We start from the raw sequence: 14016 nt of genomic DNA, 5'->3' as shown, positions 1-14016 counted from the left end.
ATACCTTTTCTCTGATTGTTCCTCACCTGGTTTTGGCTCCCACTCCCGAGAAAAAATACTGACCGAATACTGATAGAGGGGCTGTGGCCCTACATTCACTATTAAAAAGTACTCTGGGTATGTGCACATGATGAGTATTTGCAGCAGATTTTTCTGTAACAAAAATCACAGTGTTGGCAGGAAAAAGCTGGGTAAAATGCACGCATTTCTGGTGCGTTTTTGATGCTTTGTGACTTGTATTTTTTTCCCTTTCATTTCTATGGGTGAAAAACGCAGCAAAAACGCTGAAAGAACTGACATGCTGCAGTTTAAAAAAAATGCTTTGATGGTTCAAATCTGCTAGTAAAAAATAAGCAACACATACAGGACATTTCAGAAATCTCATTAACTTTGCTGGTATTGTAAAACACTGACGTTTTCTTTCAAAGAGCAAAAACGAGCTGAAAAAAATACATAAAAGACGCAGCATGTGAACAAGCCTTGAAAGTTCATTAATATTTTCATCACTACAATGCACCAGACATAGAAGCAAGATTGCCAAAGCATTTACAATTCCAAGATTTACATTACTAAACAGGTTTCTTCAGTTCTGTGAATAAATAGCGCGTTGCACATACAGCAGTTTCACGTAATAATCCAGTAGAAATTAATTAGAGATTACAGGTAACAACATCTTCCTGTCCGCACCCATAACATTTTGTTCAGAGGCATTTAATCTATCACACGCCACTTGTGAACTCTCACCCACTTCCTCGGCTATTGCAGCACGTCTTGCTTAGTTCATCCTATTCATTCATTGTGGAGATGTGGATAAGAATGTTACGTGTGCTCGGGAAATATTTCGGAGAACGTGCTGTTAATGTTTTACACACAGAGGTACATACAAAATGACTTTAACAAACTGTCCTATTTTTGATGGCTCCATTAGCCATATTCATATTTATACTCCATAATTATTACCTCGGTGATCAGTGAGGTGGTTTTCCTTTGACTTTTTTTAATTATTGTTTTACAAACCTTTCTATCATTCTTCCCTCAAGTTATGTGCACTGGAAATGACAGAGTTAAAAAAAATACTTGTACTTGGTCTCCTTGACCTGCAACTTGCTTAACTTCCAGGGAACAGTGCTTTCTACATTTCTTAAAGAGGTTGTCCATCGCTTTATTATGATGACCTATCCTTAGGATAGCTCATCAATGTCTGATCGGTTGGGGACCCCAACCGATCAGACATTGATGACCTATCCTAAGAATAGGTCATCAATGATAAAATAGTCGACAACCTCTTTAATATTTGAAACTTCTGTTCAAGACACATTAGGGAATTTAATTTTGGCGGGTCCACATAATGTTATACAAAATGTGTTCCAAACCTTGAGAGCGATCCTAGTAAGCTGGAGGACTACTTGGCCATGAAAGGCTCATCAGCGAAACGTTATGCTAGTTAGGCAAATTGTGGCCTTGGGCAAAATTCAAAGTGGAGCCACAGATCCTGAAATGCTCCACCAACAACAGCATGAAGGTCAATTCAGTACATTAAAACTAATATTATCACGTGGAAGAAAAGAGGACACGTTCTGTAATAGGTATTGTTATGGCTATTTACATGCTGGAAAGACAAGTCACCAGACCGGTCCTTCAATGGCCTTCATTGAATAGCACTGTCGATGTGCTCGTTTCTCTTGCTGTGTACAGTATTATACAAAGGTGCTCACTGACAGACAGATCATTGGACTGGTGCATAATGTAATCGACTAAAGCTAGATTCACACACCGTATAGCAGCCATATTTTTACTGCTGGTACAGCGTAAACTCACCAGTCATATGGCTTTTCCTGGATGGTAACACAGTTTGTACTCTGTTCCGACTGGCGCTGTGCAACATCAGGACTACATGGGCAGCACATGGCCATTGTATGCTATGTCCTACCACCGAAAGAGGGCTGTCAGGACACAGTACAACATTGGCAGTGTGGCGCCTGGGCAAGAGCAGAAGGACAATTGGTAGAGGTGCGCTCCTGATTTCTGTAATGAGCAGGGCTGCACCAACCACATTCTTGATGACTCCACTGAGTCTGAAGGCTGAAGTGTCAGCTGTCAGCCACTCACTTCATGGATCGCTTTATGGTCCCATTTGTGGAAGGGGGCCCCGGGTCAAGTGCCCAATTTGCCTTTGCCCCTAACATGGACCCTGACTGCAGTCACAGCTCGCTGAAATAAAGCATAGTAGCCATTATCACCTTGCTGCTGAGTGGTTCTTCATATAACATCTCTGCTAAAGTGTAACTGTGCAAAACGACATGGATTTATTTATATATGATTTCTTCTAATGCAGCAATATTTCACATGTGAGACTGCCATTTAAAAATTCCTCTTTGTTTTCCAGGTCCGTACTTCATTAACCACACTGCTGTTTCCTGGAAGACCATTCAGCTTACTGCGGCATTTCCTGATAGCATTGGTTCTCCTAGCCTTTAACAATACTCTGGTTATTTTTGTGCCTACTATTAAGGATATCTTTGGATTCATAGGTTGGTTATTACTAGTGTAATAGCTTATATGTTTTATACTACAAATTTTGGTAAAGTATAGGGCTAACAAGTTAGGCATTGAAGGGACATTCTAGAATGCTTGCTCAGCAACTTTCGCAAATCCTATATATATGAATTGGGAGAGGCTTTTATGCACAACCACCTCTCTACTCCCCGTGGCGTGAGACACAGCCATGTTTTTGAGATATATGGGGGTATGCTCTGGGTATAGTTGAGTAAAAAATATGTTGAGATTATTAGTGCAAAACTAGTGCAAAATGAGAGATTAATGGAACCTGTTATAATCAGAGGAATGAAAAGTTCAAAGGCATAACATGAAGGGTCATTCTACAAAGACAAGTTATCTCCTACCCATTGTAAAGCGGATAACTTACTGATCACTAGTGGTCTGACTCTTGGTAATTTTCAGTCCTGTCTATAATTAAGTGGAGGTGCACATGCTCAACGTCTGCTCCATTCATTATCTATGGGACTGCCATTGTACTCGGTTTCTCAGGCAGTTCTTTAGACAATGAAAGGAGCACAGGTGCGCAAGCTCAATCTCCACTCCATTCAGATGGGGCTGTGCAGAGCCCCATTCTCTAGGTTCTAGAATCCCATTCTCAGGATAACTAAAGGCCCCAGCAGTTAGATCCCTAGCAGTCATCAAGTTGTCCTCAATCCTTTGAGTAGGGTATGATCTGTTATTTTGGGAATACCTCCTTAAGACTCCTGGGACTGAAAGCAAAATGTCGTACTCGTTACTGTGGCCCTGCTCTATGTGTCTTTAAATTGTTAGTGGGCTTTTTCCCAAATTTTGGCGCCATTGCAGTCACAGCATGGGTATCACCACTATAGGAGACCCACTCCTTTATAATGGGAACATTTTTTTTACTGAGACCCTCCTATGTGCCAACAGGACTATCATAAAAATTACAACTAATCTTTTAAGAGAATATTGAAAGGCCAGTAAACTAAAGAATATCTGCTAAACCCAAGTCATTAATTCAAAATACCATGTTGTAATATACTGTTTATTTTATCAGTAAAGTGAACCATGATTAATTATCAGCTATTGCAATTTTGAATGCCGAACAATTTCTTTTCTTTTCCACAGGTGCGTCAGCAGCAACCATGTTGATCTTCATTCTCCCTGCAGCTTTTTATTTACGAATAGTGAAAAAAGAACCTTTCCGATCGCCACAAAAAATTGGGGTAAGACTAAGAAATCAGTTTATCATTCCTTAATAATGAAGTATTGGTAGTATTATATCCAGTTATTATACAGACATCACATAATCATTACTCTATGCATATACTACTACTTTATGACCAGTAGAGGGAGCAGCATTACTTAAAAGGTGAAAAAAGTCTGAACATTTATTGTGATGCAGATCTATGGCTTTTGAACTGCAATCATTCTGGTAGTTTGTAAATAATAGCGATAAGTGTGTCCAGAATGGTGACTGACCCTTGATGCAAAATCGTAGCAGAACCCTCAGCTTACTATGGGACCCACTAATATTAGTGTCTTGTTATGTGAAAGATGGCCTGTAGGACCCGTTCAGGCGCAGGGTCTGGGTGCATCTCCTACATCTGCAACCCCTTAAGTGACATACAAACTAAACTCTTTGTCACATGATATATTGTTTGTGTAAAACTTCTAATCCTTGATTAACCGCACTAAACAAGGTGCCCCTAGAGTAGTTAGAGAGTGATGTCTCCCTGTATCCTTACCACATGGTTTCTATCAAACTCGATTACGTATAGATTGGGATGGCACACGGTAAACATTGGCTGATAAGCATGTTCTTTCCAGTGATATGACTTCCGATTTCATAACATTTGCACAAATGTACAATGTCTTATCAGACTTTTCTCATGCCAGTTAGTGTTCAAACTTGTTAATATTGTGATACACACCCAAGGAATGTACAGACAGCCTACCAGGGATTACTCATTGCTCCGGGAACATGGAGAAGATGTGTCCATGTGAATCTACACAATAGAGGGTGCTATGGTTCAACAATATTATTATATGTGAAGTACACATATATTCTCATAGCACTGTAAATATTACTGTGCTTTATTAATATAGTGCTAGCATATTCTACATACACATTATATGGCTATTCTATATTACTTATAGTACTGTATATATTACTGTACTTTATTAATATAGTGTCAGCATATTCTACATTCACACTATATGGCTATTCTATATTACTTATAGTACTGTATATATTACTGTACTTTATTAATATAGTGTCAGCATATTCTACATACACACTATATGGCTATTCTATATTACTTATAGTACTGTATATATTACTGTACTTTATTAATATAGTGTCAGCATATTCTACAGTCAAGGCTAGCACTACATGGCTATTTTTTATTATTACTTATATTACTGTAAATATTACTGTACTTTATTAATATAGTGCCAACATATTGTACATTCACACTATATGGCTATTCTATATTATTTATAGTATTGCATATATTACTGTACTTTATTAATATAGTGTCAGAATGTTCTACATTCACATTATATGGCTATTTTATATTATTACTTATAGTACTGTATATATTACTGTACTTTGTTAATATAGTGCCAGCATATTCTACATTCACATTACATGGCTATTCTGTAATATTATTCTTGCATTACTGTATATATAACTGTACTTTATTAATATGGTACTAGCATATTCTACAGTCAAGGATAGCATTATACAGCTATTATATTATTAATATGGTACTAGCATATTCTACAGTCAAGGATAGCATTATACAGCTATTATAAACTATTGTTACTTATAGTACTGTGTATATTACTGTACTTTATTATAGGGGTTGTCTTGGCTTAAGCTACATGTCTGGTGCTGACAGTATAGTGCCAGCATATTCTACAGTCAAGGATAGCAGTTTGTACTTGAACAGAAAAAGCCTATGGTAAATGCTGATAATAAATTAATTGTGACATCTATTTATTTAACCCCACAGGCTTTTATTTTTCTTGTGGTCGGTTTTATATTCATGATCGGAAGCATGTCGCTTATTATATCTGACTGGATCCACAACCCACCCTCCTCCAAACACCATTAGCCCTTGAGAGGCGCAAGGGATGCTCTATGTCAGTCGTTAGCTGGATGCCAGTGTGGATGACTGGAAGACAAGAAGCTAGATCAATCCAAAGACTGTTGCTGGTACCAACATATGGAATATAAAACTTTTTATACTAGGCTTTATTATTTATGCATTAACTCATACAAGTGTTGATATTGGAAATCATAAAATTGAGTAGGCGTTCTCTGACTGGTCTGAAAGTGCCATAACTGTATTCACACTGTGTTTTTAGAATATGCTCACTTTGGGAAATTAGTGTAATGGATCTTGTACAGTTTATTGATTGTAGAACCTTTAGGCGTAGATAGCTGTAATACTATATTCCTTCCATAGTAGATAATCTGTTATATCAAAACTTTACTTACAGGAGGAGTATCTTAAGAGTTTTTTCCACTTTACCAAAACTGGTTCTAAATTATTTTATATATGTAAAATAACAAACATAGCTCACTCACTCATTGGCTCTCTATCGGTGCTCCAGTCTCTGTATTGGCTGCAGAGGTGACGTTATGTCGTCAGTGCACATCTCCATTGCAGCCAATCACAGAGCATCATGCCAGCCTACATCAGCAGAGCCACTGAGCTCAGTGACTGGCTGCAGTGCTGATGTGCACTATAGTGGTGACATCACTGCTGCAGCCAATACACAAAAGCCAGAGCAAAGGTAGAGAGAAAGCACTGGACCCGGGGTGGGAGAGTACATGCTGTTTGTCTTATTTTACATTTGTAGAAGAGTTTGGCAACCAGTTTTTGCAAAAGTGGAAAACCTCTTTAAGCCTTGACAGGCGCCATTACTCAAGAGACACTCCTTTCCTATATTATACGCTACCATGTTCTTTATATTCTTCAGACATACATAATGCTAAATATTCCAAAGGTATGGAGTTATACCTTAAAGGGTTATTAGAAAAAGACAATTTAACCCCAGTGCTAACCATAAGATAGGGGATAAATTGGTGATTGCTGGGGATCTGCATGGGCCCTCGATAATCTCGAGATGTTGGTTCTGTAACCCTAAAATTGGGGCTCTGTAGACCCATCTGGAATGGAGTGGAGGTGTGCATTTTTTGCCTCTGCTCCATTCATTGTCAATGGGACTTATGGAAATAACCGAGTATAGGACTTTGCTCTCTCCGGCAGTCCTATATACAGTACAATGAATGGAATGGAGGTCTCTCCACTCAAGAAGAGGCTGCAGAGTATCTCCACTCTATTTAAGATGGGGCTGCAGAGCCCCAATCTCAGGATCGCTGTGCATAGGGGATAACTTGTTTTTTGGAGAATATCCCTTTAAATAAGAATGATGAGCACACAATTAGTCATGCTTCATTAATAAACAATAAATCCAATGCTAGTATTTTTGCAAAGTGAATGTTCACCTTTAAGCACCATGGTATTTTTAGATCCAGCTAATCAGAATGTTATAATACACTCTAAATAGCAATCAGACCTCTGTTTTCTGTGGGGTACAGAACTTCAAATGCACAGAATAAAAATAGAGTTAATAATTAAGATGTCACTAACTGCAACCAACTCTGAGATGGGAGGTTACTGCAAACCTTTTCATTATTCAGTTTATTATATTTAAAGTAAGCATTATTCTTTTATGCTTCCACTGAATTTGCTGCAGGCAACCACATTTCATTAATGAACTCTGCATATATGAAGAATATTGGGAGTTTTGTACCAAAATGGCACATGGTATAACACAGCCAATCAGCAAGGACTATCATAGCCTGTATAAAAGCAGAAGCAGGAAATGAAGCAGTCATATTTAAGAAGAATCTGGCTAGTGACATCAACAGCTTAGTGATAGTGATTGGGAGAGAAAGCTATAAAACACTGAAGAAACTGTACCGATAGTGTGCGTGACAGCACAGCAGTTAGAGTTTCATACATCTTGTTCATGATAAGTCAGTGTTGATGAGTGTAGGAAGAGCCTGCAGTAAGAGCAGAGGGAAGCACAAATCAAATTTTGCAGCCAAATTCAGCAAAACTGGTAGATTTGAATATTAACAGATTCACTCATCACTGCTATATATTACGAAAAGAAAAAGCACAGAATTCTGGACCTATTTAAATAAAAAAAAGTCTAAATAAGTTTGGTTTACAGGTAGACTTTTACTTTAAAGTTCCGTTAGTTGAAGACTATTTGGTAGGTACATACTTTAATCTTCACTTAAAATATATTTTTCTCTACTTCAGAGACTATTAAAAGATTTTATTTAGGGAATTAGGGTTTCAGTAAAGCTGCCACTGGTAGTGCAATTTTAGCCAATAACAGATCCCTACAGATCCAGTCTGGGTATCAGAAGTACTATGCTCTGTCCCCCAACTACAAAAAAGGTAACATTCTTTTTCTAAGATAATAATAATAAGCAAATTTGTCCTATGCTTTTCTCAGGGCCCATTTAAAGGGAATCTGTCATCAGGTTTTTGTCACCTGAGAGCAGCATAATATAGAGGCAGAGAGCCTAATTCCAGTGCTATGTCACTTACTGGGCTGCATTCTGTAGTTTTGATAAATTCACTGTTTTATCAGCAGTAGATTAATGTTTTTGAGGCAGTAGGTGTATAAACAAACTTGAGGTACGGTTATGGGGACACCTTCGCCCTGAGTTTTGCTAACCTATATGTCGGCCACTTTGGCGAACATTACATATATAACCAACACCCATGGTCCAAAAACATTGTCTTATACATGTAGATGGGATGAATTATCAAATGATATTTGAGCATTTATTAAATATCTCAATCAAAATTATTAAGAGTCTAAACAGTAACACACTCTTTACAGGAACACACTCTCATTTTAGTATAGAATAGCTTTCTATTGAAGATGGTGTGGTTGAAACTAAAACACACTTTAAAGGGAATCTATCACCAGGTTTTTGCTACATAATCTGAGAGCAGCATATTGTAGGGGCCTTGATTCCAGCGATGTATCACTTACTGGGCTGCTTAGTGTAGTTTTTATAAAATCATGGTTTTATCAGCAGGAGATAATCATGGACTATTAAACCTTCTGCCATCTAGTCTAACACATCCCCACCACTGATTGGCAGCTTTATGCCTATGCACAGTGTACATAGTAAGCTGCCAATCAAACTGCTAGATCTGCAGCAGATAAAACTGGAATCAAGGTCGTCTCTGCCCCTACATCATGCAGTGCTGGTGACAGATGCCCTTTAATGCTTGAAGTTTTAGGGGGTGTTGTTTAGACTATGTTCTTGTGCCTGTCTGAAAAGATAGCCACTGCCAGAAAGGAGTACAAATGGAGTCCAAATGTGCATGCTTTCAACTCTGTTTCATTATTCTTAATGGCTCCGTCTAGGTTTCTACCCAAGTCCATTCAAACAGAACCTCCCAACAGAAGCAACAATGTATGCGCTGAATGCAATGTGACACTTGTTTAAGGAGTCTGTCTCAGTGACAGTTTCATTTTTAACAATCAATATTTCTTAAACAAGCAGAATGTAAAAGTCCTATTGATGTTACTATATCTTCTATTACCCAACATGTGTAATGTTCTCTTGAATTAGCATTCGACACTTTAAACAATGCTTTGTCAGCAGCTACAGTGCATTATTTTATAAGGTACTTAAAATATAGATTAGGTAAAACATGCACCTTCATGTTTACATCAGTCCATTGCAATAATATTGATACACATAATACCATTGATTTACTACAGTTTCAAGCAGGATTCATATTGTGTTTCTTTATTGAATACTGCAATAATCTTTGGTGCTTGGGGTTTAGTTTGTAATTATTTATCTCTGATCAAAACCCCTTCATTGTATGGCCACGTCTTCCAGAATGACTGAATGACAAGTATTACGAGCACTAATGATCAGAAGATGATTTATTCTGATTCAACAATTAGTTCTACTCATGCTCTATATTCATCCTAATATGTACAATCATTATTTCTGGAACCTAGAAATCTTTTTATGAAATGGATGCTGTTTGCACAACCTACCAAGTACATAGAATTTCCAATACGATTAAAAGTAGTTTTTTAGGCTTTATATTTATAGTATAGCAAAATAAAGTACAATATTCTGTAAAAGAGACAATATTGAGAGTTATGTTTGATGAATATAAATATATATACTTTTAGATTTTAGTCTAAATATTATGTTAATATGCTGAAGATAAGCTTTTATTAGTTGCTTTCATTGTGTTAAGCTTAATTACAGTGCATTAAGGAATATTTCACCAATTTAAAGAAACAACAGATGAATTGCATTTCATAATAAAGTGCATTTTTGCTGTGAAATCATCTTGTACATACCAGTAAAACAAGTCCTGCAGTATTGCTTTCAGCAAGGAGTGCCCCCATCTTCTTCACAAAACCATATCATAGGGCTCTGGTAAACTTTCTATTCTGCAGTATTTCTGTACTGTATTTTATTTGAAGTTCATTATTGTTCACATACAATAGATTGCTTTCAGTAAGACAGTTTAAAGGGATCCCGTCTTTAATTGCTGTCAGTAAGACAGTTTAAAGAGATCCCATCTGTAAGATCCAAATACACATTAGATGAAAGTTGGCCACACCGATTCTCATGGGACTGGCCAACCACCTAATGTATGAGGGCCTCCCGATTCTCTCATCACCTGTCATGGGAAAGAACAATCTGGCCATTGCAATTTCAATGATCGATCCTTTTGTTTTCAGGGAAAGTAAGCCACTTCCAGAGGTGTCTGGCAACATAGTTATCCTCCTTCTCTATTAAAAACAAATGAATGCTCAGACAAACCAAACGCTGATGTGTATAGGGCAGACGGGAGAGAAGTCAGTCTGCTGAACGAAGGTTTGACCATCAGTTATCCCATGTGTATGGCCAGCTTTACTCATGATTAATTGTTAACGGATCAGAATAACTTCCACCAATAGATGGCCCTAGAGAGCCAGCCCTCCTCCTTCAAGGAGAACTAATTTGCATAGTGATCCCATGGTGGCCTAAAACAAGCTGTTGTACTCACTAGAAGTGATATATAACAACGTGGGAAACATGGTTTTAATTTTTGTAAAAACTGTAGAATCAGATTAAATTAATATTCCAAGTATAGGAATAGGTTATTTTTCCTACAAACAAAATCTGTGTGGTCTAATTCTACAGTCAAGAGTTTATTGCATGCACAAAATAGAATATTTTTTAATCTAGATAATGCATAGTTAATTTTTTAGAAGCATTAGAGCAATAAAAAAAATTGTTACAAAATGCTCATGTCTTTAAGAAGCCTTAGTTTGCATGCAGTAATGATTTCAGGTCCTTGCTCAATTTTAAAGTTACAGTCTGCTTAAATGTAAATTTTATCTGATATCAGACTCTGTACTTCCCACATGTAGAAGCAGCAGTAAGCGGGGGCACGTTCTTCTTCAGTCAGTCTACTGTTCACAAAATGTATCTCATGGCCATCCTAACGTATCGTCTGCTCAGAATGATGTTATTAGTCTTTGTAAATGCTCTGAAAACACCAATGTGAACTTATTTTACAGATATAATGGACCTTATTATCTCTTATGTAACTGTCTAACCATGTTATATGACACTTGTTCTCAGAAAATACCTCATATAACGGTTTCAAGCATCCCGTCAAATATATGTCAAGACAATCTTTATGTACTGTAAAATCCCGGAATTAGTCAAAATGCCATTGAATACATTCTGTTATTGGTTTTCTTTGTATATATTTCTTTATTTAGGCAATATTGTATAGTGTATGTCTAACTTTGCCTCTGCTTTCATTCAGCGCTGTTCACATCAAGTTAATAGCCTCCGACTGTTGTATACGCCGGGCAGACACCAACATATACCTCCCATGGAGGAGTGTGATGTATCCTACTGAGTATGAATACAGTGGTCTACATTAATGACAGGGACCCATTATAAAATGGTACAATATGCAGTATTCATTTATTATTGAATACCCTAAATTATACTGTTCCATATTGTACCTTTGTTTGGCAGTATAGTGAAATATACCAGCCTGATGTAGCCCAAATGGACTTTCTTTCATCCTTTATTAAGTCAAAGGGGTCATCAAAGACTAAATACCCTATACAGATTGAACTCATTTCAGCCAAACCCACTGTTTTCAACGCGTTCAGCCGACAGTCTAATGTGTCTGGGGACCTTTAATTAATTAATTGTCAGAGAAGTTAAGAAGCTGGTATGTCCAATTTCGGATTGCCAATCCTTTTGTACTCTTGGACAGAACATTCATAGAGAACGCAGAAGCACTCTGCCAAATGAGTGCTCTTGTGTGTGAGAACCAGCCAAGATGGCTGCCAGCCGAATGATTAGCCGAGCCATCGTTTGACCACCAGCCACCTAAAGTTTAAGGGAGAACTATTATATTTAGGATAGATCATCCATATCAGACCACTGGGTGCTTCACACTTGTTAAATCGATCAACTAATACCTGGTCTTGATTCTGCCAGAACTACATAGAGCATGGAGTCGTAATAACACGCTGCCTCATTGCCACTAGAAGCTAAGCTGCAGTACCCAAGACCAGCCACAACACAGTGTATGTGCCATATAATTTGTTCTTCAGGTGGCCATTTGACCTGGGTAAAGTTGATTGGTGGGGGTGATGAGTATCCGACCCACATTGATCTGATATTGATAACCTATCTATATCTGAGTCCATGCCTATCCTTTTAATGAAATCCTATGGCCGTGCTTAGCTTGTACATCAGGTATACACACACAACATGGAGGCCATTAGATTAATGTGAACACTGCAACTAACTTAAAATTACATTAAAATATCTACAGACATTATATTGATATCTTTAAAAAGAAAATCTTGATGGATTTTTACAAATTGGAATTGCGATGTTTTGCTATATTAGTTTGTATGAAACTATAGTTTAACATGGATTTTTTATAGTAAGAAAACATAAACATGTATAGAATAAAAAATAACAATTTTTGAACAAAAAAAGATGTGTCTTTGTGTTTATCTGTACACCCAAAATGGAATAAATACTTATGTATCTCAGGAAATAACACCAATTATGTCACAAATTCCATAGGAAAGGAATGTGAGTACATCAGTTTTTTATGTATCTCAATGGAAAAAAAGTGGATATTTCTATTAATTTCCATCATTTTGTAATTTGTTTTCATATCCATAATGTTTTTTTTGGTTATTCTGAAATCTATTTTAAGCTTCCAAATTACTCACAACTTCCTATGCTATGAGTAAAAGGAGTAGTTTTTTTCCTATGCTCAGAAGTAATGCAATAGGGGTTTTAACCAGGCTGTTAATGTTTAAGTACGCTAAAAATGCATCAGACATGTAGAACAATGCAGACAGAATTGAATATTAACAAATTACAATTTTAATATAAAAAAAATCAAACATTGGTAACTGTGAATCTTCAGAGACTGCTGAAGATACAAGCAAATACATAGATCCAAACTACTTCGGGATGAATTAATCAATTTTGCTCGTGGCTGCATTGCCATAAATTGTGAAAAATTTATAAAAGTGTCATGCAACTTTTGATAAATTTGGCATATCTTTAGATACAACTCTTCTTGGCATAAATCATTTTCCACTTTTTATTCCAACACAATCAATTACGATCATATGTATGTCTGAAAAGATGGACACTGCTGCAAAAAAGCGCAAATAGAGTCTATTTGAAGTAAGTTTTGCTCCATCAAGGGCACATCTGAAACCTGCATTCACAGCCAGAAGATATGAAAGCACAGTTGAACCTAGCGTGAATCTAACCTATGAAGCACAATTTCAAGCAAGGGCCAAATATCACTGCAAAGTTTAAATATATGGAAACTGCTGCAAGAGAGTGAAAATGGAGTCCATTAGAATTAAGTTATGGCTCCAGCAAGGGCATATCTGAAATCTGCTATCACAGCCAGAATACACAAAAGCATGGCAGAACCTAGCATAAATCCAACCTATGAAGAACATTATCAGGTAAGGGCCAAATAGCACGGCAAAGTTTAATTAGGGCACCGTGCATACTTATTGGCCCCAGAACCCACCCTGCAATTGTTCTGCTGACTGGTTCCAGCCATTGATCAGCAAGATCTAATTAACAAGAATAAAATACTGACTAGGCCTGGACGGCTATCATGCGGCGTAGCAGAAGAGCGGACCCTTCATTCATTTATTAGAAAGACGGCATCACTTAGAGTGTCAGAGCAGTTACACCGGATAGCAGAGGCAGACGACACAGGACTGGTATGTAATAATACTATTTCATCAAACCTTGTGTTGTTGCGGTACGTCACTTAAAGAGGTCCGGTCACAAGGTCAAAATTAAACAATTATTGCTATTTTTTTTCTGCTGCTCCCCTGAGC

General features: G+C 37.3%; 1 protein-coding gene across 3 annotated transcripts in view; it reads left to right on the top strand.

The window, feature by feature from the left end:
• SLC38A4 (solute carrier family 38 member 4) overlaps positions 1 to 12627 on the top strand; it is a 254523-nt gene extending 241896 nt beyond the window's left edge. For all 3 annotated transcript variants that reach the window (XM_073651849.1, XM_073651848.1, XM_073651850.1), the window contains 3 exons: positions 2387 to 2531; positions 3649 to 3746; positions 5541 to 12627. In XM_073651849.1, the coding sequence (XP_073507950.1) occupies positions 2387 to 2531; positions 3649 to 3746; positions 5541 to 5642 (345 nt within the window). In that variant the 3' untranslated portion in view covers positions 5643 to 12627. The remainder of the gene's footprint in view (positions 1 to 2386; positions 2532 to 3648; positions 3747 to 5540) is intronic.
• The last annotated feature ends 1389 nt before the right edge of the window (positions 12628 to 14016 follow it).

Source organism: Phyllobates terribilis, unplaced genomic scaffold (genome assembly GCF_046119375.1).
Source record: "Phyllobates terribilis strain yellow unplaced genomic scaffold, ASM4611937v1 Scaffold_11__3_contigs__length_659146591, whole genome shotgun sequence".
Classification (NCBI taxonomy): domain Eukaryota; kingdom Metazoa; phylum Chordata; class Amphibia; order Anura; family Dendrobatidae; genus Phyllobates; species Phyllobates terribilis.
Note: the sequence above shows the minus strand (reverse complement) of the source record. Positions and strands in the feature narration are given on the sequence as shown.